The 26,379-nt window shown below is 41.8% G+C and overlaps 1 protein-coding gene across 2 annotated transcripts in view; it reads right to left on the bottom strand.

Annotated features, from left to right (window-relative positions):
- LOC126273150 (trehalase-like) overlaps positions 1-26,379 on the bottom strand; it is a 260,073-nt gene that overhangs the window by 25,324 nt on the left and 208,370 nt on the right. For both annotated transcript variants that reach the window (XM_049976602.1, XM_049976603.1), the window contains exons 7-8: positions 21,994-22,257; positions 21,746-21,890 (exon numbers count right to left, since the gene is read on the bottom strand). In XM_049976602.1, the coding sequence (XP_049832559.1) occupies positions 21,746-21,890; positions 21,994-22,257 (409 nt within the window). The remainder of the gene's footprint in view (positions 1-21,745; positions 21,891-21,993; positions 22,258-26,379) is intronic.

Raw genomic sequence — 26,379 nt, 5'->3', positions numbered from 1 at the left:
ATATTTAGGCAAAGAGTAAGGGCAGAGATGTCAGTTGAGGCGGAAGTACAGAGGCAAAATCCTCCCCACTCCACCAAGAGTGTCTTTCCGCCGTCCACCTAACCTTCGTAACCTCTTGGTTCATCCCTATGAAATCCCCAAACCACCTTCCCTACCCTCTGGCTCCTACCCTTGCAACCGCCCCCAGTGTAAAACCTGTCCTATGCACCCTCCCACCACCACCTACTCCAGTCCTGTAACCCGGAAGGTGTACACGATCAAAGGGAGAGCCACGTGTGAAAGCACCCACGTGATTTACCAACTGACCTGCCTGCACTGTGACGCTTTCTATGTGGGAATGACCAGCAACAAACTGTCCATTCGCATGAATGGACACAGGCAGACAGTGTTTGTTGGTAATGAGGATCACCCTGTAGCTAAACATGCCTTGGTGCACGGCCAGCACATCTTGGCACAGTGTTACACTGTCCGAGTTATCTGGATACTTCCCGCCAACACCAACCTATCCGAACTCTGGAGATGGGAACTCGCCCTTCAGTATATCCTCTCTTCTCGATATCCGCCAGGCCTCAACCTCCGCTAATTTCAAGTTGCCGCCGCTCATACCTCACCTGTCTTTCAACAACTTCTTTGCCTCTGTACTTCCGCCTCAACTGACATCTCTGCCCTTACTCTTTGCCTAAATATGTCTGCTTGTGTCTGTGTATGTGCGGATGGATATGTGTGCGCGTGTGTGTGTGCGCGAGTGTACACCTGTCCTTTTTTCCCCCCTTAGGGAAGTCTTTCTGCTCCCGGGATTGGAATGACTCCTTACCCTCTCCCTTAAAACCCACATCTTTTCGTCTTTCCCTCTCCTTCCTGAAGAAGCAACCATCGGTTGCGAAAGCTAGTAATTCTGTGTGTGTGTTTTGTTCATTATGCCTGTCAGCCGGCGCTTTTCTCGCTTGGTAAGTCTTGGAATCTTTCTTTTTAATATATATATATATATATATATATATATATATATATATATATATATATATATATATATATATATATATATATATAATTTTTCATTTTTTCCCTTTAAGGGAGTGACTGAACTTTAGTAGTAATGATTTTGTCATGTTACTTAGTTAAAATTGATGTGACATCTGGAGACTAAACCAAGGAAAGTTCACAGTAAATTGGCCTGGATTATTTCTTGTCAATGCTCAGAAATTTGTGGAGTAAATCATTGATTTATACCAAATTTAACTGAAAGAACTTCAGTAGCCTTGTATGGAAGTGAAATGTAGATGATAAGCACTTCAGACAAGAAGATAATACAAGCATTTGAAATGTGATGCTATATAAAAATGCTGAAGATTAGGTTGGTATATGAAATAACAAATAAGGTGGAGTTGAGTTGAACTGTAGAAAAAGAAATTTAATTGACAATTTGACAGACAAAGGGACAGGATGCATTGGAGACATCAGATTCGTTAGCTTGGAAATGGAAGAAAGTTTGAGGGGTAAAAATTGTAGTGGGATACAAAGAGATGAACACAGTAAGTGGATTTAAATGGATGTAGGTTGTGGTGGTTACAAAGATGTGAAGACACTTGCACAGGATAAACAAACATGGAAGGATGCATCAAACCAATCTGTGGGACTGAAGACCTCATCAACAACAACAACTGCAATATGCTTAGACAGCTTCTTCCTTGTGTTTTCGTTCCAAGTGCTCAAAAAGTTCAGCATTCAGTTAATAATTCTATTAACCTGAAAAACCATGGGTATTGTATGGTATTGTATTTATTGGCCCCGTTTTCTCCAAAAGCACTTCTTGCTAAGACACTAGGTCATGTTATACTTCTGAAAGTGATTTCTAGACATACTTATTTAAGATTACAATGATACACTTTATACATTAAGTATTTATGCAAAATGGCTAAGCAGGCATGGCTAGAGGACAAATGTAAGGATGCAGAGGCTTATCTCACTAGGGGTAAGATAGATACTGCCTACAGGAAAATGAAAGAGACCTTTGGAGAAAAGAGAACCACTTGTATGAATATCAAGAGCTCAGATGGAAACCCAGTTCTAAGCAAAGAAGGGAAAGCATAAAGGTGGAAGGAGTATATAGAGGGTCTATACAAGGGCAATGTACTTGAGGACAATATTATGGAAATGGAAGAGGATGTAGATGAAGATGAAATGGGAGATACGATACTACATGAAGAGTTCGACAGAGCACTGAAAGACCTGAGTCGAAACAAGGCCCCGGGAGTAGACAACATTCCATTAGAACTATTGACGGCCTTGGGAGAGCCAGTCCTGACAAAACTCTACCATCTGGTGAGCAAGATGTATGAGACTGGCAAAATGCCCTCAGACTTCAAGAAGAATATAATAATTCCAATCCCAAAGAAAGCAGGTGTTGACAGATGTGAAAATTACCGAACTATCAGTTTAATAAGTCACAGCTCCAAAATACTAACGCGAATTATTTAGAGACGAATGGAAAAACTAGTAGAAGCCGACTTCAGGGAAGATTAGCTTGTATTCCGTAGAAATGTTGGAACACGTGAGGCAATACTGACCCTACGACTTATCTTAGAAAATAGATTAAGGAAGGGCAAACCTACGTTTCTAGCATTTGTAGACTTAGAGAAAGCTTTTGACAATGTCGAATGGAATACTCTCTTTCAAATTCTGAAGATGGCAGGGGTAAAATACAGGGAGTGGAAGGCTATTTACAATTTGTACAGAAACCAGATGGCAGTTATAAGAGTCGAGGGGCATGAAAGGGAGCAGTGGTTGGGAAGGGAGTGAGACAGGGTTGTAGCCTCTCCCCGATGTTATTCAATCTGTATATTGAGCAAGTAGTAAAGGAAACAAAAGAAAAAATTGGAATAGGTATCAAAATCCAGGGAGAAGAAATAAAAACTTTGAAGTTCGCCGATGACATTGTAATTCTGTCAGAGACGCCAAAGGACTTGGAAGAGCAGTTGAACGGAATGGACAGTGTCTTGAAAGGAGGATATAAGATGAACATCAACAAAAGCAAAATGAGGATAATGGAATGTCGTCGAATTAAGTCGGGTGATGCTGGGGGAATTAGATTAGGAAATGAAACACTTAAAGTAGTAAAGGAGTTTTGCTATTTGGGGAGCAAATTAACTGATGATGGTCGAAGTAGAGAGGATATAAAATGTAGACTGGCAATGGCAAGGAAAGCGTTTCTGAAGAAGAGAAATTTGTTAACATGGAATATAGAATTAAGTGAAGCTTCCTGGCAGATTAAAACTGTGTGCCTGACCGAGACTTGAACTCGGGACCTTTGCCTTTCGCGGGCAAGTGCTCTACCATCTGAGCTACCGAAGCACGACTCACGCCTGGTACTCACAGCTTTACTTCTGCCAGTACCTCGTCTCCTACCTTACAAACTTTACAGAAGCTATCCTGCGAATCTTGCAGAACTAGCACTCCTGAAAGAAAGTATATTGCGGAGACATGGCTTAGCCACAGCCTGGGGGATGTTTCCAGAATGAGATTTTCACTCTGCAGCGGAGTGTGCGCTGATATGAAACCGGGCGTGAGTCATGCTTTGGTAGCTCAGATGGTAGAGCACTTGCCACGAAAGGCAAAGGTCCTGAGTTCGAGTCTCGGTCGGGCACACAGTTTTAATATGCCAGGAAGTTTCATATCAGCGCACACTCCGCTGCAGAGTGAAAATCTCATTCTGGATAGATTGAAGTGTCAGGAAGTCGTTTCAGAAAGTATTTGTATGGTGTGTAGCCATGTATGGAAGTGAAACATGGACAATAAATAGTTTGGACAAGAAGAGAATAGAAGCTTTTGAAATGTGGTGCTACAGGAGAATATTGAAGATTAGGTGGGTAGATCATGTAACTAATGAGGAGGTATTGAAAGAATTGGGGAGAAGAGAAGTTTGCGGCACAACTTGACTAGAAGAAGGGATCGGTTAGTAGGAGATGTTCTGAGGCATCAAGGGATCACAAATTTAGCATTGGAGGGCAGCGTGGAGGGTAAAAATCGTAGAGGGAGACCAAGAGATGGATACGCTAAGCAGATTCAGAAGGATGTAGGCTGCAGTAGGTACTGCTGCCAAAATCTTAAGAATTGGGTTTCAGAACTATTACCAACCAGTTCATGGCTGATAGAGACCAATCTGATAAACATGTCATTGTTTGGAGCATTGTGGAGTTTTTTTTAGCAACTTATTTATATACGTGCCAATAGTCACAGTAAACATAGCATTGAGTAGGATCAATGAGAATAATGTATCATTTTTGAGTGCACTGCTTTCCTCTAAACTGTTTAACTGTTTAATGTGGCCATTTAAGAAGACTTTAGATAAGCCTTGTGGTGTTGGTTATTACCAACCTCCGAGTCCATACTATGTTCATTCATTTTTGTAGGGCTAAAAAAAAATTACATAATTATGTATTGTACCAGGTGCCTCCAGGTCCCAGATTTGAGAAATTTTTATGATTTAAATTTTACATTTTTGAAAAAAATTGCCATTTTCCTCCAGCACAGTTGACCAGTTCACACCGTAATAGTCTGCATCATCATCAGCAAAGTCATTCTGTCAATCAAATCAGGCCATAAAGTCATCTGACTTGCAAGATGGATGGCTGTAGGAGCTATAGTCACAAGATGGAGCTTCCCTTCAAGTGGCTTAGTTATCTTTACCTTTTCCTTCTGAGATGATTCCGGGGTTACAGGAGTTACCTTCTCTTGCCCCCTCCAGGCCATCTTCACCCTGCAGGCCCCAATCTTCATAAAAAATAAATTATCAGAGTTTCTTTTTTCGGATCACGAGAATGTTATTTACAAACCCTCACTGCTTACAAATCCCATAAAAATTATGTCAATGAAACACACAAACAGTAGGAATCTTGGCACAATTGAGAGATATTGCAGATTTATTTTCTTTTGGCTACATTCGTAATTTCTGCCTACTTATAAGTAGGCAGTATACAAGGTGTTTCTGCATCGCAAGTGCAGTGTCAGTTGAAAAGAGTTGCATCTGTTGTGTAACTGGTAAGACCATATGACTGTGGAGAATTTTTATGTTACATTTATTACACTGTATTGTAAGCAAATCTGTTCTCAACCTGAAGGTTCATATGAAAACTGAAACACTTCATTGGACATAGTTTTATTAGAAATAGTATCTCATTGTCTTCCTCTGACTTATTCAGCCAGTTAAAGAAACTACATTCTAAAGTGAACTTTGAACCACCATGCAACTGGCATTTTTTCAGTAACAAATTGTTCCCAGTGGTGAAAGAAGTAATAAATGACAGGAAAGATCCTAAGGTCAGTTAGGGTTCCAAACTTAGACCTCTGCAGTCTGATCACAGGGACATTCAAGACCAGGCCCATCTCTGGCAGCTGTGCATTACCTTGGTTTATGACATTCCCATCAGTGTAATATTTATTTGTCGTTGAAGACACATCCCCCCCCCCCCCCCCCCCTTCCTGTGGGTCCAGGGTTAGAATAGGCCCGAGGTATTCCTGCCTGTCGTACAAGGCTACTAAAAGGAGTTTCACATGCTTTGGCCTTTATGTGATGGTCCCCTGTAGGGTTTGGCCTCCATCTTCAAACTTTTCCCGAAGAGTGAGCCAATTGGGGAAGGGCGCCTTACAAGGTGCATCGTGACCATCATGCATTGAGATCTTTAGCCCACTTTCTCACTGTTGCATTGCATTCCTGCCCATTCTCCATCTCTTGGGCAAGGACACGTTCCTGGGTGCCTTTACCACCATGCACTATGCAGTGTTGATTTCTGTGTCGGCGATGACCGTGGACTTCTTTGCACCTGATACCCAGCACGGTAGCCAGTCTGTTGTGGTGGGGCCACCATGTACACTGTTGGTTGTAGCCCCCTGACCACACAGGGATCGCTCTGCTGATGCCTGCACCATTAACTCCCCATGTATGCCAAGGGGTAGATGCCCATCCCCTTGGGGCATCGGTACTCCCGGCAATGGCCATTCTGCCAGGTGGCCTTTGCTGTGGCTGGGTGGCGCCCATGGGAAGGTCCCATGGTCAGAGTGGGTGGCATCAGGGCGGATGACATGTGATGAAGCATAGTCCATCATCTCTTGCTGGTGGTGAAACACTAGCAGTATACAGAAGTACAACCCCAAATCGTTCTCCTCCCTGGCCACACCATGGGAGGAATGTCAGGCTAAGGATGGCAGAAGATCTTATTCGCCCTGGCTCCTTGTATGTTTGAGAGCTGCTGGGGAATCATTCATGACGATGAAGCTTCAATTCTTTGTTGAGAATTTAGAGGACAAGGTCAGGGAGGTGGAGGGCTTCTCAAAAATGAGATCTGGGTCAGTCATGACCAAAACAGCATTCTCTGCCCAGTCACGGGAGTTACTATGTTGTGTAAAGCTGGGGGATGTTTTTGTAACCATCACACCCCTAAAGAGCTTAAACATGGTCCAGGGTATCGTATTTCACAAAGACCTTATTTTGCAGTATGATGATGAGCTGCTTGCCAATTTAAAGTGGAGAGATGTACATTTCATCTGGCGTGTCCACTGGGGTCTGAAGGGAAATCAGGTTCCCACCGGTGCCTTCATCTTGGCCTTTGAGGGTGATACATTGCCCAAGAAGGTCAAGCTGATTGTCTACTGGTGTGATGAAAAGCCCTATATCCCTCACCTGATGCGATGCTTTAAGTGCTGGAAGTTCAGCCATATGTCTTCCCGCTGTACTTCCAGCCTCATATGCCAAGAGTGCGGATGCCCATCACATCCCAATACTCCATGTGCCCTGCCTCCCATCTGTGTCAACTGCGGAGAGCACCATTCACCTTGCTCGTCTGACTGCAGGATTTTCCAGAAAGATAGGAAAATCATTGAGTATAAGACCCTGGACCAACTGACCTACACTGAGGCTAAGAGAAAATTTGAATGTCTGCATCCTGTGTGTATGACATTGTCTTATTCTGCCGCTACAACAGTTTTGGCACCACCCGCTCCATGAACCCAGGTCACTTCTCAGAGCCAGAAGACTACACATGCCCCCTTGATGGTGGGGGGCATTTCCCTCCCTGTTGCTCCTGCACCACCTACTTGGGAGCAACACCCCCCCCCCCCCCCCTCCTCCAACCATCGGGGACATCTGTCCCCACTTCTAAGCCTGAGAAGTGTAAGTCTTCTTCGGATTCTCTCACTAGGAAGGCGGCCCTTCGCTGAAGAGCTCAAAAGCAGTTTGTCATAGGGCTTCACGCCCATCTCAGTCCTGGAGACTGAGCCAGTGAAGTCCTCCCAGCCAGGGAAACCCAAGGAGCAGCAAGATAAATCCAAAAAGAAAACCCATAAGACCAAGGAAATTGCAGTGGCACCCACACCATCGCTTCTTACAAGCTGTGTGGTTGAGCATAGGGTGGAGATTGTGGCATCTGCTGAGGACCCAGATCTCGCCAGACCCTCAGACACAATGGATAGAGACTGCTCAGGCAATAAATCGGTGGCAGCGGGTGACTCTGAGGCGTGAATTGCCTCATTGAATGTTCCATGCCTTCCCAGTCTCACGATGTCATTCTCCAGTGGAATTGCAGCAGGTTTTTCCACCACCTGGCTGATCTACAGTACCTGTTAAGCTTTACACCTGCTATCTGCATTGCCCTCCAGGAAACCTGGTACCCGTCAATGCAGACCCCTGCCCTCATTGGCTATAAGGGATATTATAGGAGCCGTAGCGACTATAATTGAGTGTCATGAGTGTCAGATGGATTTTGCGTTTATGTCCTAAACTCGGTCTGTAGTGAACATGTGCCCCTTCAAACCCCTCTTGAAGCAGTGGCTGTCAGAATAAGGATGACACAGGGAATAACTGTTTCCAATGTATATCTTTCTGCAGATGGTGCAGTATCCCTGAATGTATTAGCCGCACTGATTGGTCAACTCCCTAAACCTTTCCTACTTCTGGGAGATTTTAACACCAATAACCCCTTGTGGGGTGGCACCTTGATTACTGGCTGAGGTAGAGATGTCGAAACTTTACTGTCTCTGTTCGACCTCTGCCTCTTAAATACTGGGGCCACCACACATTTCAGTGTGGCTCATGGTAGTTACTCACCCATTGATTTATCAATTTGCAGCCCAGGATTTCTCCCATCTATCCACTGGAGAGCACATGACGATCTGTGTGTTAGTGACCACTTTCCCATCTTCCTGTCACTGCCCCAGCATCAGACACATGGATGCCTGCCCAGATGGGCTTTGAACAAGGCGGACTGGGGAACTTTCACCTCTACTGTCACCACTGAATCTCCCCCACACGGTAACATCAGTGTGATGGTTAAGCAGGTGACTAGAACAATTGTTTCCGAGGCAGAAAATGCGATCCTTCACTCTTTAGGGTGCCCAAGACGTAAGGCAGTCCCTTGGTGGTTGCCGGAAGTTGATGAAGCAATTAAAGAGCGTCAGCGAGCTCTACAGCAGCATAAGCGGCACCCTTCTCTGGAACACCTCAAAGCCTTTAAATGGCTCCATGCCCATATTCGCTACCTTATCAAACAATGGAAGAAGGAGTGTTGGGAGAGATATGTCTCCACCATGGGGTGCCACCCTCAGCTTCACAAGTCTGGGCAAAGATCAAATGTCTTTTCGGGTACCAGACCCCAACACCTGTCCCTGGTGTTGCCATAAATGGGGAGTTATGTACCGACACAAATGCGATTGCCGAGCACTTTCCTGAGCACTTTGCTTGAGCCTCTGCGTCGAAGAATTACCCACCAGCCTTTCACACACTCAAACAGCTGCTGGAAGGGAACTTCCTCTCATTCACTGCACTCTGCAGTTAATCTTATAATGCCCCATTTACAGAGTGGGAGCTCCTCAGTGCCCTTGCACATTGCACCGACACAGCTCCTGGGCCTGACTGCATCTACAGCCAGATGACTAAACACCTCTCATCTGACTAGAAGCGACATCTTCTAGTCATCTTCAATTGGATCCGGTGCAATGGTGTCTTTCCATCACAGTGGCAGGAGAGCTCCATCATTCCAGTGCTCAAACTCGGTAAAAACCCGCTTGATGTGGATAGCTATTGGCCAATCAGCCTCACCAATGTTCTTTGTAAGCTGCTGGAATGTATGGTATGTTGGCAGTTCCGCCAGGAGCGCTCTACCACAGATAATCTTGTGTCCATCGAGTCTGCCATCCGAACAGCCTTTTCAAGATGGCTACGCCTGATTGCTGTCTTTTTTTACTTATGTAAAGCATACAACACAACTTCGCGACATCACATGACACAAATGACAGTCATCCACTTCTTGCTGGACTGCCCACTTTTAGCTGCTCTGCAGCAGACTTTTAACTTTCCCAGCACCCTGCCTTCAGTGTTGGGCAACAATGCCTCCGCAGCAGCTTTAGTTTCAAGCTTTATCCGCAAGAGTGGGTTTTATACTTCTATGTAGGTTTTAGCGCATGTCCTTTGTCCCTCTGTGTCCTCCACCCTAGTGATTTTAGGGTGGAGGTTTTAATTTATTTCAGAGTGGCTGGCTTTCCCTTTCTATTCTCATGGTTGGCCAGACACTGTAATCAGCTTTCATGTTTTACTCTCTTCTGTTTCTAGCATCTCTGTTGTTTTCTTGTCCTCTTTAGTCTCTTTCTTGTCCTTTTAGTGTTTGTTGCCTTCCCTTCATTCTTGTGGCTTTTCCTTTCTTTCCATTTTGTGTTATATGTTTTGTCCATTTTGTTCTCACACTTGTGGCATTGTTTTATTAGGAACAAGGGACCAATGACCTCGTAGTTGGTCCCTTCTCCCGCCTTTAAACCAACCAACCAACCAACACCTACACACCACATTGTTGACTGCCCACTTATGGGATGTGGGAGCAGTTAAGTCACTAGGGACTTTTGCTAAGAATTACTCCTTTGAAACTAAGATTATAAATATTAATTTAAAAGCAAATACTCAAGATGTAGTTTTTAGTTATATCTTTGTGATATTTTGCACAAACACTGTAATGGATGCTGGTGGGTCATAACAGGCTAACAATTTTAAATGCAGAATTGCATGTGTCTTATAGACCCTGAAGCACACAAGGAGCAGCTGACTGCTGAAAGAATTTGCTCATACTTTCTGACTCCCTTGTTGCCCTCTGCAAATGCACCCAGCAGAGGCAATGGCCCAGATGAATCAGAACTTCCTTTTTTGTGCTACAAAAGTTAGCAAAAGAAATGTCATTTTACTGGTTGCCAAGGCACTTCAGGATCTGAGGCACTGTGGAAGCTGATACAGTAGCCAAGGAAAGTGTGCCACCTCACTTCAAGGTACTGCCTCTCTGTTGACAGAGGAGATAACACTCCAATGGAAGACCTCCCAGGGGGTCCACAACTCTTTTTGTGAGTATGTACTTGGCTACCATGTGGCTCCAACCTTTGTGGCATTACTTCCTTTCTGTGCTGCAAGCTTACACTTCCACTATCCCATCCCCCTCTGCCTCTCCATTGGATGGTTTTCTTGGTCCAGATCCTGCTTGGACCTGGTTTACAATTCGGACCTGAGCTTCCAATTCTGGCATATTCTACAACTTGTCATTAAATAAGCACACGGTCCCCATTGTTGGGTTTGACCTGCCACCAATTTTCATAATTCTCCAGATGTGCAAATTGTGCAGGAGAGAGGGGGGTGGGGGGGAGTGTCCCAATGTAATGTATGCTCCAGCTTTGTGCCTTTCCATCTTTGATCTTTGCACCCTCCTCTTTAATAAGGTAATACACCCAAAACCCAGCACAATAGCCATCTTGTTGTGGACAGATCACAGATCATCAAGTACCTGCACCATGGTAGCCCCCTGACTGTGCAGGGATCACACTGTTAGTGCCTGAGCTGAACACACTCCACATATGCCAAGGAATGTGTGCCTGTTGTGCCTGGGGCACGGGGATTTCAAGCAATGGGTTACTGGCCAGGTAGCCATTGCTAAGCCTGGGTGGCATGTATGGGGAGAGCCGGTTCTGACTGGGTAGCAATATAGCGGATGAGTCGCAAATGAAGCAGATGAAGTTATCTCCCTCTGGTGGCCATATATATGACCCCAGCAGTCTCTATAAAAAACAGTCCTCTATTAATGGAGAGAGATACAACCGTAAAATGTTCCCTTTCCTGGCTGTGCCATGGGAAGAACGTAGGGCAAGCAGAGCAATACTCCCCACAATACTTGGTTTGTACAAAGACTGATTATGATTTCTTCTTGGCCACAAAGCCCTTATTCTTTGTGGAGTACTTAGGAGACAAGTTTGGGGAAGTGGCAGTCATCCCTAAAATGAAGAGTGGGTCGATTTGGATCAAAATTGCATCTCATGCCCAGTCACAGGCAGTACTCGCTTGTAACAAATTGGGTGACATACCAGTGACTGTCACTCCTCATAACTGTCTAAATTTGGTTAAAGGCATCATTTTCCACAGAGACCTGCCATTGCAGTCTGATGATGAGTAGGCACCAACTTGGAGTGACAGGGTGTAACTTTGTCCATCGTGTACATGGGGGCCAAAGGACAATAGGGTCAGTACAAGTGACTTCACCTTGGCCTTTGAGGGCAATGGTATACTGATGTGATGTCAAACTGTATGTTCTACCCATTCCCCTCCTGTGCTTAAAGTGTCTGAAATTCGGGCAGATGTCTTTGCATTGCAACACTAGCCCCATCAGTAGAGATTGTGGACGAGTACTACATGTGAATGTTTCTTGTTCCCCTCCACACTATTCTCCCTGCTTACTGGGTTGCACTGTTTTCTAGAGAGAGAGGAAAATACAAGAATACAAGACTTTGGGCAAACTCACTTGCTAAGAGGCCAAGAAGTAGTACAAGAAATAGCACCCAGAATGTAAAACAGTGTCATATGTTACAGCTAAGATGATGTCGCACACTTTGGTGATAGTACTCTCCCCCATTACACCTCCTAGAGTAGATCCTGAGGTGCCGCTCAACAGTGCCTGCCCCCTTGATGGTTGGGGTATCCCTTCTTGCTGCTTTACCCGCACCTACTTTAGGATTGTTGGCCTTCCACCAGCTGGAGACAAATCACCTCTCTCTGGCTTCTCTTGCTGTGAAGGGAGGGCTTTGTGATCATCATCTTTACTTGAAACTGAGTTAAGGAAGCCCTTGCAATCATTGAAATCCTCTAAGGAGAGGAAAGACAAGAAAAAGGACATTCCGGTGATCCCTGTGCCACCAGATCCCACATGTGGCTGAGGTGGAGATTCTGGCAGCTCGACAGGTCCCAGTTAACACCACACAATGGAACCTTTTCTTTCCCAACCATTTGGCTAAGCTACATCTTTTAAACACTTCCCCTGCCTTCTGCATTGCTCTTCAGGAGACTTGGTTTCTGCAATGTTAACCCCGGCCCTTTGTGGATACTGAGGACATTATAAGAATAGTGCTGCCTATGACAGGGCCAGGGGAATTTTCATGTATGTTCTAGACACTACACTTACTACATTTCAGTGTGGCCCACAGAATTTTCTCAACCATTGATGTTTCCATTTGCAGTCCGTGTGTTCTCTCATCCATCCACTGGAGATTCTGGTTGTGACCACTTCCAGATCTTCCTGTCACTCCCCTCTATGCCTGCCCAGGTGGGCTCTCAGCAGTGCTGACTGGGGTGCTTTGTCACTGGGGTTGACCTCAGTTCCACACTGCATGGAGATAATGATGAGTCAGTCCAGAATATATACAACTATTCTTTTGGCTGTTGGTTTGGGGATCCCCTCTTCCTTAGGCGCATCCTGATAGAATGTGGTACCCTAATAACCATCAGAAATTACAGAGGCCATTAGAGATCATAGTTGGGCTCTCCAATGCCATATGCAGCACCCATCAGTGGAGCACCACAGCACTCTCGATCAGTGTTACCCTTGCCATACCTTGGTCATTACCATTCAGGACTCTTGAGGTTGGTATTCCAGAAACAGACTTCTGGTTGGTATTACGCTGTCAAGTTTTGGGTATCCGGAATATGGCATGGCTAACTGATTTTGCCAAACTAACAATGGTTGATAAAGGAGATTACAACTCTGTGGAGGCCCCCTCCATGCAGGCCTCTTGCAAAGACTCTACTGCCCTTTTACAGATCCACATTGGCCCTACTTGGTTGACTCATGGTCTCTCCTCTACTGCAAGGACTTATCCAACTGTCACTGTTTCTCCTGTTTGATGGTGGTACACATTTTGCTGGACTGTCCTAACCTAGCCACACAGTGGTGAACTCATCTCACTGACTTGCTACTCCTGGTGTTACGGAATGATGCCTCAGTGGCTGACTCAGTTTTATTCATGAAGAAGACTTCCAGCACCACTTAATCTTATCAGCCCACGGAGGGATTGGCAGAACATTCTGTATCCTCCACTGCCTAGGCCGGGCTGTGGCTGTCTGGGTTTAGTGGTCCAGCCTGGTCCTCATCCTACTTGCTATTTTACTCTTCTTCCTCCCTCTTGGATAGTCTGTTACACTTGTTCTTCTTTTGTCGCTATGTGCTTCTCTTGTCCTGTCTGTGTTGCTAGTCTTTCCTAGTCAATCTTGGAGTGGAGTATCTCTGGTAAGTGGTAAGGGTCGGAAGTTGTATATCCTCTCATTGCAATATGTCAATTTTGGAGTGGAGTATCTCTGGTAAGTGGTAAGAGCTGGAAGTTGTATATCCTCTCATTGCAATATGCTTTCATGGGCTTCCAATTGCTCCCTAGATGGGGCACCTTGCATGACTTTCATCATCTGTCTCCCTTTCGTCTTTTTGTCTCTGATCTCACCTTTGTTGACCTTTTGTACACCTTGGGGTTTTCTTCTGCAGTGTTTTGTGTGGTAGGCTATCTCTCTTCTAAAGTCATGTAGACCTGTTTATTCAAGGAAAGAGGGACTGATGACCTAGTAGTTTGGTCCCTTCGATCATTCAACTGACCAACAATCAATGGGAGAATGATTTCCTGGCAGCGATGGACAAAAAACTATATTCATTGAAAGCACCTCTTCAACTATGGTATTATTTCTGCTAGCTGTAGAGACAGGATGAAATGGCGATGACCTGTCTTTGAATAGGGCAGTTTTCTCTGACTCGTGTGTGTGTGTGTGTGTGTGTGTGTGTGTGTCAAGAGGGTAACAGTAAATATTAAGTGGGCATGTTCTATATTATTTGGCAATGTCACTATTGAAAATTTTGTGAAATGCCTTAAGTCCAGTTTACACAGTTATTTAGAATATTTTAGTGAGATTTAGAGTATCTGTTTCATCCATTCTGCCTTGGTGATCAAGACAGCTACCTGTAGTAGTATTTTACAATCTCCATTACCAAGTTCTGGTATTTTATGTAGGATCTTAGGAAATGTATAATGGGAATTGTGAAGGTAACTAGTCACTGTGCAGCTGAGGCATTAGCAGTTGACAAGCGCACAAATGCGATGGACATAACTAGTAAGACTTGGGTCCATGTTCTTTCTTAGAGTTAAAAAATAAAAATCATCCAGACTTGGGTGAAAGGTTATATTATGTGGAGTGGTCTTTAAGAGGAGGGAGTAGGGAGGGATGGAGAAAAGGGAGAATGGCTCCAAGCAGGAAGAAGCAGCAAGAGAACAGGGTAGGAATGAAGCACCGATGAGTGTGACCTGATACATGCTAGAAAAGTACAGCAGAGTCCAGCTTATCCAAACCCCGGTAATCCAAATGTTTGGTTAATCCAACCATGAAAAACGTTAATCTAAGTATGGAAAATTGTGCGGTAAACTGCTGTACATACACACTATTTCAATTTACACAGTACGGTAAACATGTATTAGAAAAATTGGCAAGAAAACATTAGGTTTAAATAATGCATAACATTGAAAGAAAAGCTGTCAAACTTACTAAAATAAAGCAGACATTTTATCCCTACATTTTAGATGACAAAAACTCAGTCATTGTTTCTTGGCTTAATGAAGGCAGTCTGTTTTATGATGCATAGTAGTGCCATTGTCTCAAAAACATCAAATCAGCATGTGTACCACTGAACTGTTGCTCCAAATAACGTAGTGTGAAGCCAAGGGCTTCTGCTGCATCACTGTGTGGCACCAGCTCCCCTTTGTCTCTTTCAGGCTCACTGTCACTTCTATCACAACAGTCCACTTCTTCCTGGTTTTGAGTCACATTAGCAACTAAATCAGCATCATTAAGGTTCTCAACATATGCCCCATCCACTGCCATCCACTCATCTACATCTCCTTCACTAGCTTCTTCACAACTAGGGATAATCTGTATCATTTGTAGTAGATTTTCCCCTTCATTTTCAACTAGGTTGTCCTGAAATTCAAAAGATGTCCACAGTTTTCTCCACGATTTTCTCAGAGTATTTTCTGAAATATTCTGCCATGCCTCAGCGGCCCAATAAACAATATCCTTCATGGTGGTCTTTTTTATTTTGTCCACTAAAGGAATGCTATCATCTTGGATCAGCATTGTTAAAAAATGTTTTCTGTAAATCAGTTTTAATGTTTGCAGTACGCCCTGGTCCATCGGCTGTAGAAGTGGTCTTACATTTGGCGGCAAAATCTTTGCCACAATTTCTCCATCACATAATTCCTCAGTGCTGGGGTGAGATGGTGTGTTGCCAATCAAAAGGATTGCACTGGGAGACAAATGATTTTCCTTAGAAAACTGTCAAACAGAGGGAGCAAACTGGCTATGAAACCATTCTTTGAACAGCTTACCATCCATCCCCGCTTTTTTATGGTTATGATAAGATATGGGCAGGGGCTTCATGTTGCAGTTCTTAAAAGCTCTGGACCTAACACATTTTGTTGATCAGCATTAAAGGCAGCTTGTGATTATGAGCAGTGTTGCTGCATGCTAATGAAGTCACACGATTTTTGCACATTTTAAAACCAGGCATGTGAGCTTCTGCTTTTGATGCCAGGCTTTTTGTTGGCAATGCCCTAAAATTAAGGCCTGTCTCGTCAGCATTATAAATTTGTTGAGGAGAATACTTTCCCTCTCTTACCATTTTTTCAAACTCACCCAAGTATTCCTCACTGCATCACAGTCAGAAGAAAACTTCTCTCCAGTAACCGAAACTTCCTGGCAGATTGATACTGTGTGCCCGACCGAGACTCGAACTTGGGACCTTTGCCTTTCGGGGGCAAGTGCTCTACCATCTGAGCTACCGAAGCACGACTCATGCCCGGTACTCACAGCTTTACCTCTGCCAGTATCTCGTCTCCAAACATTACAGAAGCTCTCCTGCGAACCTTGCAGAACTAGCACTCCTGAAAGAAAGGATACTGCTGAGACATGGCTTAGCCACAGCCTGGGAGATGTTTCCAGAATGAGATTTTCAATCTGCAGCGGAGTGTGCGCTGACATGAAACACTCCAGTAATTGTTAGCTGACAGATTCCATGATGTTTTTTGAATGTGTCCAACCAATTCGTGCTTGCACTAAAAGACTCATCACCATCCATTTTCTTCAGGTAAATGGCATTCTCCTGAACCAGTGCTCTGCTCAAAGGAGTTCCCCTTTCTCTTTTCTGCATAAACCAAACAAAAGAGCTTCATCCACTTTGTCGTACTGGGACTGTTTCAAAGTCTGCCGAATTTCGAGTGTGTTTCTCAAAGACGTTGCTCAGGAGTGTTCAAGCTTCACTCGGTTCTTCTTCCAATCACAAATGGTTGCTTTACCAACACCCAGTTCTGTTGCCAGTTTAGATATATTTTCATAATTGTCTGTCCACTTCAAAGCATTCAGTTTTTCATTGAGAGTTAACGTTGTATGTTTTGGTATACTCGTGACGAAAATACATACACCACTACACCTGAACAAATACAGTACAACTCTTATGCATGCCAGCAATCGATAACTAACATAACCAAGCACTTTGAGAGCCAACTGGCAGTGCACTAACCTCAGACACTACAAAGGTCTCAACAATGCACAACAACAAGGGGAGAGAGTGACAGTGAGCTATTGTTCCCAAACTTGTTCCCATTTGTTATCATGGTGTACCTACTTATCTGCTTGGTATACTTCAGTCTAGAAACTCATCACCGTAATTCCAGCTAATCCGAACAAATCAGTACTCCAAACAAGGTCCGGTCCCTATTAGTTCGGATTAAAGGGGCTCTACTGTAGTGTGTGGCACATGACAAAGTTGTGGAATGGGTAAGGGAGGGGGAATAAAAGAGTACAAGAAAGGAAGAGGATGACCGTAGAGAGGACAGTGTGAGTGTAGGTTAATAGAAGCACTGGGAAAGAAGTAGAGGTTGGTGTGGGACAGGGGATACAGAAGACTGAATCCATGATTGTGGGTTCAGAAGATATATTATAAGGACAACTCCTGTGTACATTCTGGAAACATCCCCCAGGCTGTGGGTAAGCCATGTCTCCGCAATATCCTTTCTTTCAGGAGTGCTAGTTCTGCAAGGTTCGCAGAAGAGCTGTGAACCTTGGAAGGAGACGAGGCACTGTCAGAATAGAAGCTGTGAGGATGGGTCGTGAGTCATGCTTGGGTAGCTACACAAACCAGATGAAATGCACTATGAAGCATTCACTGGATCAATTCAGAGAATCTGGTGTTGGTGAGGAAGTGTCCAGATGGCACAGGTTTTGAAGCAGGCATTGAAGTTACGCAAGTTGGTACTCAGTGGCCTGCTCTGCCACTGAATGGTCGATCTCTCCTCGGTGGTAGCCATGCATTCTGATGGACAACTGGTTGGTGCTCATTCTCACCTAAAAGACTGTGTAGATGTTACAGCTGAATTGTTATTTTCACAAGTGGTCTTGGTTCTCCAGGGGTAAGGTATGGCTGTCATGGCACTGGGCACTGCAATAGAGGGTGCTGTGTGGATACACAGGACAAGTATTCCACCTGTTGTAGATTGGTTGACTTGGAGAGGTGCGAAGGTTTTTGGCAAAAATGGTTGGCTATATCTGGCATATTCCAGAGAGCTGAATAAGCTAAGTGTGAAATTCAACTAGTTTGTGGCAGCAAACATTGCAGCTTATATTCTGAGCCAATATTGCTGTAATGAAATACTAAATTCTTAAACAACCAACCATTTTTTTAAAAAAGAAACCTACAAGATAATGCAGCACATATATAACTTTTTTTTTTCAGGATTGCTTCACATGGCAGGTACACCGAGTTATCAGTTTGTGAGTAAAGCTGTGTGGAATTGAATATGACTATTATTATAGTGAATTAGTTTGTAGCGAGTAAGAGCAAGTAGTGTGTGCTAATTTTATTATGGCTTTTATTGCTACATTAGTGCCATGTGAAATGTGAATATATATATATATATATATGTGTGTGTGTGTGTGTGTGTTTTTGTGTGTGTTTTACTGGCAAACAAAAACAAGATGATCATAAGGAGAGCAACACAAGAGGTGTTCAACAAATTCGAAAGTAATCTTTCGCCTGCTGATATGATGAGGAATGTAAGAAGTCTTTGTTTTCAGTTAAGCTGGTAAATGTAAGAAAGTCAGTCACACAGTGGTGATACTGAAACACAGGATGACACCGTGAAGAGCAAAATGCTGACCTGCATCTTCCAAAATAGTTTCACTGCAAAAGGTAATGCTAGTTCACCCTATCAATTGTTCTGTGATTTCCAAAATAACTGATATTGATATCAATAATTCAGAAAAGATATTTGGACAGATGCAGATGATTATACATCTTCAACAATTACGTATGTCTATCGTAGAATTATGGGACATCTTACATGGTCACACATTACAAACTCAAGTCTCTTTCCCAGGAATCAACAGTTACTTTGTGAAACTCAGTTTACTTTGTTTTTCTGTGAAATCCACGTGGCTGCATATAGCAGGGTAACAGCCCCTGCTCATATGTCGATGCTGTGTTCCTTGACTTCCAGTTGGTGTTTCGTACAGTCCCGCACGAATGCCTGATGAACAACATCAGAGTGCTGAACCAGCTTTGTGACTGGCTTGAGCACTTCCTCATACATAAAACTTGGCACATGTTCTTAATGGTGAGAAACCATCAGATGTGAAAGCAACTTTTGACATACTACAAGAATGTCACTGTTTACACAGACAGAGGCAGCTGGGGCAGGCCATCTCAGATATATGAAGAAGTAGTATATATACCAAGCTGAGATTATGTCAGAGGTGTGGTGAATTTTCTGATCTTCGCTAGTAGTATTTAATATTGATAGCTTTCAAATTCTGACAGTGACTTTTTCCTTTCTTTATTGAATCGTACCTGTTTTTCTCTGACATGGAAAATAGCCCCTGAAGAATACTAACATGAATCAATCTCCCTCAAACAGTACCAAGGTAACAGTGCCTCAAACCACTGTCTCGCCATCTGGACAAGAGATCCCTCAAACCTCTGCCTTTCTGTATCAAATTTAAGCAAACAAGTAGCTCGAGTACAGCTATGAGTTTACTGTTATGTGTGAATGGTGGCGTTTAACACTGGTGCAGGCTGTAGACAAATTATGGGCAGACAATACTGTGTATTGAATTTCATCTAGACTTACTGAAGCTTACATCCATACATTATGTCATTTCATGTCTCTGAGAGTCACCTACCTTTCCTTGTAGAGTTTTTGCTTTAATTTTCTCTCACTGATAAAAGTCCAGACATATTAAACCTGGTGAGAGTGCAAGCAAAATCATGTTTTTGAAACAAATGAACTGACAGTCTCAAACTGGTTTGCAAAGAAAGTTTAACTATTTGTGTGGGATAGGTGTGATACCTGCCACATTGATTTGAAATGGATTGCCCTACATTCAGAGGGATGTTTTCTGACAACTGCATCAACATATCTTTTAGGAAGTGTAGATGTGTTTCAGTATTTAGAATCCCATCAGTAAAATAGGGACCAGTGATAGTTGTATTCCTGAAATTCTGGTACCATGCATTGACTTACCAAGTCATTCGACACCCACTTTTTTCAGCCATTGTGGATTGTCCACTCCCAAGTAGTCATACAGTGGACTATACTTTGAGCACAGTTTGTAAATGATGATTTGTGTGTAAACAAAGTCACACATAGAAACATAGATCACCTAGTAATTTTTGTAGACATTATTCAGATAACTGTACCAAGTGTTGAAAGTCGTTGCCATGCAGCTGTTGATTGAGTAGCAAAATATGGAATGGATAAATGTGTAGAATATTCCTACTAGCATGTTTGAGTTGCCCCATAATTACACATAGAATCTATACTATTGCTGCTAAAATGTAGGTTTCATTTCTCAACTGAGTTATGTTATGTTTTGTTGGTGTATCTTAAGCTTCACACTTACAATTTTTATTACATTTGCAATGACAGGCCACGAGGCCTCGACACATTCATATCATCTTTCTGCATACGACTGTGCCACTGCTCTAACAGTTTGGCAATGTTCACCGTAAACGAAAACCCAATCCACTTTTTCAGCTGAACAATTTCATGAGCAAGTTGTCTGATTGAGCACATCAGTCGACACTATAGCTTCAGCAAAGTCCATGTGTAAACACAGGAACTGCACCTGATTTACACATCTGCTTACATTTGGTACAGCAGATAGTTCTGGGATCTCTTCTTCCAATGGCTGGACAGTGGTTTAAGGTACCCTAGTTCTACACATTATGTTGTTGAAATCCTCACTGGAGGCTCTTTCTAATGCAACAGAAAAAGAGTGTGTAGGCCCATTAAAAACAAAAACAAAGAACAATATGAAACCACGGTGCTATAATTCGGCAGCTATAGATGTTACAAATTATGTACGCATGCCAGAAAATTCGACTATAGCTTAGTGGAAACTGCAGCTCTATATGTTTACACATTCTGGACATATCTAGGGTGCCCAGCCTTAGCTGCTTCAGCCTGTGCAAACTATCCTGCAGATAACAATAGAAGTTCCAGGGGGCACTTTGCAAGTGGTGCCCGCCATGAAGTATCATAGTCAGAAAATTGTAGTGAAATGCAGGAAGACACTCAGAAGTTTGGTGCCAGTCATTATAGGAGTTGATATTTGACCCTCAACATCAATAAATATAATGTATTGTCCATAAAAAGATGCAAAGCTCTATTGTTGTTTGGTTACATGATTGCCTGTCAAGCAATGGATCCAGTAACAATGGTAAAATACCCGTATATTAGGGTATGTGTCAAAAGTGACCTAACATGAAATGACTATACAAAACTTTGTAAAATGCAGGTGCCTGAGAGATTCTTTGTAAGAACCACAAAGAAACTTATTTCACCTCTTTAATAGGTAATTTAAAAAAAAAAACCTCTTTTTAACCATTTCTTGAGTACTGCTCACCAGTCAGCATTACTTCTCAGAAAGGTTTTTAGAAGACATAGAAAAAATCCTAAGGCGAGCAGCACATTTTGCTGCTAGTTTATGTAGTACATGCAGGAACATTGTGGAGATGCTGATCTAACTCCACTCACAAATATTATATAGGAGACATTGTGCAACAAGAAGTAGTGCTAAAACTGTCAGATGGCATGTTGCAAGAGGATCCCAGGAACAAAGTTATCTTGTGAAATGAACACGATTACAGAAATTAATGTTCATGCAGAGGCTTACCAGCTGTTTTTCTTGTAACACATCATTTGTGAATCAAACAGGAAAAAGGGGTACGTGGAGCACCCTCACCCATGTCTGTGAGCTGACTTGGGTGCTATAGATATAACTGTAGATGCACATGTACAACTTAGACTTAAAGATATGTCTTTTAGATATGGCATTATATGACTTCATTGAAACCTTAACATTACTTTTGCTTACTTTGGTATTGTGGCAGGTCAGGTATAGTGAGATTCTGTCCATATTCATTTAACAGCTCGAGGATACCCCCATTTGTCCACCCAAACCCAGGTTGAACCACATATTCTCCTCCATTTCCAAATTCTCCAGGCTTTTCAGCATCATACTGAAATGAAATATTATGTTACAATAAGCTAAATAACTACTCTGAGATGTAATACTCGTATTATTTTGTTACTGAAAGAAGGAACGAAACAAAGAAAACCAACCTTTTCAAACATATTATTGTAGCGTATATAGCCAGTATATGTTGCATGTATCCATATTTGTGCCAGCTCAAATGCAAATTCAGTGGCCTCTCTTACACCAGTCTTCTGCAGACCCATGATTAAAATGTTTTCAAGTGGGGGCCAAACATTTGGGAAGTCCCACTGCTCACCAGTGAGAATTAAGGATGCTGGAGCCCCTCCAAGATAATTTTCAATGTTGTTGTCTTTTAGGTAAGATACAATACCACGTATTTCCTTTTTAGACTGAAATACAAAGTACATATTGAATGGAGGATGTACAATAAACAGTTTAGATAGGAAGAGAATGGAAGCTTTTGATATGTGGTGCTACAGAAGAATGCTGAAGATTAGATGAGTAGGTCACACAACCAATTTGGAGGTACTGACTAGAATTGAGGAGAAGAGGAATTTGTGGCACAACTTGACTCAAACAAGGGAGTGGATGGTAGGACATATTCTGAGGCATCAAGGGATCACCAATTTAGTATTGGAGGGAAGTGTAGAGGGTAAAAATTGTAGAGGGAGACCAAGAGATGAATACATTAAGCAGATTCAGAAGGATGAAGGTTGTAATAGTTACTTGGAGATGAAGAGGCTTGCACAGGATAGAGTAGCATGGACTAAAGACCACCACCACCACAACAACAACAACAACAACATCAATGAAGATTTTTCTATTTTATTGGTGTAATGACATTTTGATGTTTTGTTAGCTGCACTTACAGTGGTGAATGCCAGAACTGTAATTAAATATATCAAATATTAATGCAGTAAATTTACTACTGCAACATGTAATTTTTAATACTGAATGTAACCATTAATGAATTCCAAGACAGTCACATTAGTTTTCAAAACAGAAATCACATTTTATTCTGCAATAGAACAACATTGTCCAGTGTTCAATAAATATGCATCTCCACAGAAATTGTACTACTGTTTGAAAAATCTGCAACTAGTGTTATAAACAGTCCATTGGGATTCTGACTGAAATAGTTAATGGGAATACATTTTTTAAAAAGAATAACATATTTCAGGTTCCGGTCACATAAATGTGTTTCAGTGAGATGGTATGTCTTGTATGCATGGGAAAGCATTTGTGACTGACTTGTACAAGCATTGCACCATCACTGCTGAAAAATGTGAAACCAATCTATTGTTGCAAGTTACAGAAATAAACAGTTTTTAAAAATTAGAACAGTCACCTATTGTCACTTAACATGATATTAACTCACCATAAGCTACAGTGTTGGAATGGAGGCTTTTACACGTTTTATGATTTAAAAATAGTTGGAGTGCCATTGGTATTTGGGGATTCTTCCTATTCCATAGACATAGTTTCAAATCTTGATTCAGAAGCTTAGCAGCATCTGCTACAGATAATATGAATTTTGCATTCATAAAATTTTTGAAGTGGAGGCCTCACTACAAATATCAGCATTAGATTTGCAGCAATATTAAAAGGAAATCTTTCTTTTAGGGAAGTTTGCAGTTGGTAAATGACAATACGTTTAAGTGGCCAAGTTTTTCTAGGAAGCAATTCTTAACAAACCAATTCCTCTGCAATCTAAGGGATGAGCTAAACTGAAAGGAAATATTACAGCAAGTATAGTATAAAGATGTGCATTATGATTATTAAGTGCAGAATAGGCACAAAGAAAAAGTGGGTTGAATCCAGAGGATTTCCCCAGTTTTAGAGTGTAACAAATGAAAGCATGGGATATCTTTGTAAATGAAGTGAAGTGACATGGCACTTGTGTGCAGTGGTCAGATGGACACTAATTTTTATCTTATTTCCAATATGTTTAACTAGTAACATGTAGCACTTACTTAAAAAATTTCAAAATCTTTTCTAGACCAAATTTTAATTCACTTTATTATTCAGATTCTCATTTCAAATATTCTGATTACATTTGTGTAATTAATTTTCGTTAGGAAGCTGTTAATTAAAAGTTACAGTTGACTGAAATTAGAACTATATTTAGAGAGATGTGAAACAGTGTGATGTAATCATTAAATTTGTGAAAAGTTATCTACAACAGTTGAAAGTGACTCATTTCGACTTAAGAGGAAAGTATTGTAAATTATCAAAAACTAATTATCTTCTGAACTAATTAAACAATTTACACAAGTGGTTTTGTATTAACCACTGATATATTCTAGAGTTTTGGTACCTTAGTTTTTCTGTACCATCTGACATAGAACAATAATTAACTCACTAATTAATAATGTCATGTAATTTGCTATGGCACTCATTTATATAAACAAGAAGATTCATATAAATCAAAATCATATTAATTCTTATAGTTCATCAAAAACAGTAAATTCCAACATGTACATTTGTCAAAATATAATCTACCTTTCAGAATATAAAGGTGTGCTGTAAGTAATACCTCAGAATGTTTTATTCTGTTCTCATATTGGTTGAGGTATTACATGCCATGTACTTTATTTGGTCAACTTTCCCACTCCACTGATGCAGCCCACTGTTATTACAGGGCTCCAAATTGTAGCGTGTAATGTGGTGGTGTGTAACATAACTATACCAGCACTTGAGATACCCTCAAAAAACTGAAAGCATGAATTCAAAGAGTTTGTCCACACATGGAACACCCTCTCCTTCAGCATGAGTATGCCAGACCACTCATAAGTACTGTAACATCAGCAACAATAGAAAATCTCGGGTTCACTGTCATCAATCATCCTCCATACAGTCCTGACATGGCCCCATCTGATTTTCATCTGTTTCCAAAACTTAAAGAACACCTTCACAGACTTTGCTTCACAGTGCTGAAGCGGTGCAAAAAGGGGAGGGAGGGGATGAGGGTGTTTTGTGTGTGTGTGTGTGGGGGGGGGGGGGGGGGGGCGGAGGAAGGGTGTTGTGTTTCTGTTAACTCAAACGTTCTACAGTGACAGTATCAACAAGCTAGTCTCTCATTGGCAGAAATGTGTTCATTGCCAAGATGATTATGTTGAGAAAGAAATATGTAGACATGAATAATAAAGATGTAGAATCTTAATAAAGTTTATTTTATTTAAAGCGCTTTAACAATTTTCACTTAAGAAATTTAAAGGCATTCTTTCCAGCACACCCACTTAACAGTTTTAGACCATCTTAGTCATGAAATAGGTAGCCCGCAGTTGTAAAACTTAAGAGTATTAACTATACTGGATATGCTTGTGTTGTCCGACTCACATTTTTATGACATATATTCTGCATGCAAGAATACATGCTCTGGTCAGTGCGGAACTCGAGAACTTTAATGTGTTAAAACTTTTGTGTAATTACAGTCTCAGTAAGTAATGAACATTGTGACTGAACTGTGTTGTGATTAAAAAATGCTGTGGAAGGTTATTGTTATTGAAGCAAGTTATTGTTGAACACAGTGGTGTAGACTGAGTTGAATGGACCACAGAAGCACAATATTTGATGAACTGAGAAAGTGCTGTAGTAAATCTAAACTGTGTTGTTTTAGATAAATGTGAACAGTTTAGTTTGGGCCGTAATTGAAAACTTTGTAGTGTAGAAGCTGGTCACCATGATTAAACACTAAATTTCTTATGAAGTATAATGTGTGCATTAATGTCATCAAACTTACAGAGTCACATATATCAATGAACAAACAACACCCCACACTCATTTAGATTTCAGCTTTGCAGTTATCAAGATTGGTGCTACTGGAGAGAGAAAGGCAAGTTCTGTTGCAACTTGACCTCATGAATTCCTTCTGTTAACAGTTTCCACCTTTGACTTAATGATAATTATCCATTATTAGCCAATTTTGGCTTTTATATGATTTTCAAGATGTAGTTAATGTGCATGAGCACAAGCCACCAAGCCATTAATATATAGCAGACAATCATGAGCCTTACGGCACGTACTCATGTATAGAGTCTGTATAAAAATGATTTAAAAGTCATAGCCGAAACAAGAAAACTGCCCAGCGCAAGTCGGCCGTATCATATTGCACAACTGGCAATCATGTGTTATATTCTAACTGGTTATAACACCAGCAGCTGAGTGTGGATTAAGGTACTATTCTCGTTCATGTCCCCATAAGGACTCCAGTCCAGCATATGTGGGTGTGTGATGCCTTAATCATTTTTTCAGCAAAAGTGAAAGTACAGTAAATATTTTCTCTGAAAATGACACAAAACATGAAGCTTTGGAGATTCTCTCTTGTGTTCTGCTGTGTTATATGGCAGCTGTGTTTCCCATTTTATTACAGCTCACTTTTCCACATAGATGGAATGTATCATAATTACTGAACATTATATGTAAACAAAATTATCTTCTATTCCCGTGACCATAATCAGTTCACAAAGCTTTCATCACTTTTGTTTATTACAGTTGTCAAGGGCTTGTAG

Source organism: Schistocerca gregaria, chromosome 5 (genome assembly GCF_023897955.1).
Source record: "Schistocerca gregaria isolate iqSchGreg1 chromosome 5, iqSchGreg1.2, whole genome shotgun sequence".
NCBI classification, from domain to species: Eukaryota; Metazoa; Arthropoda; class Insecta; order Orthoptera; family Acrididae; genus Schistocerca; species Schistocerca gregaria.
The sequence above is the reverse complement of the archived record's forward strand: the minus strand, read 5'-3'. Positions and strand labels throughout refer to the sequence as shown.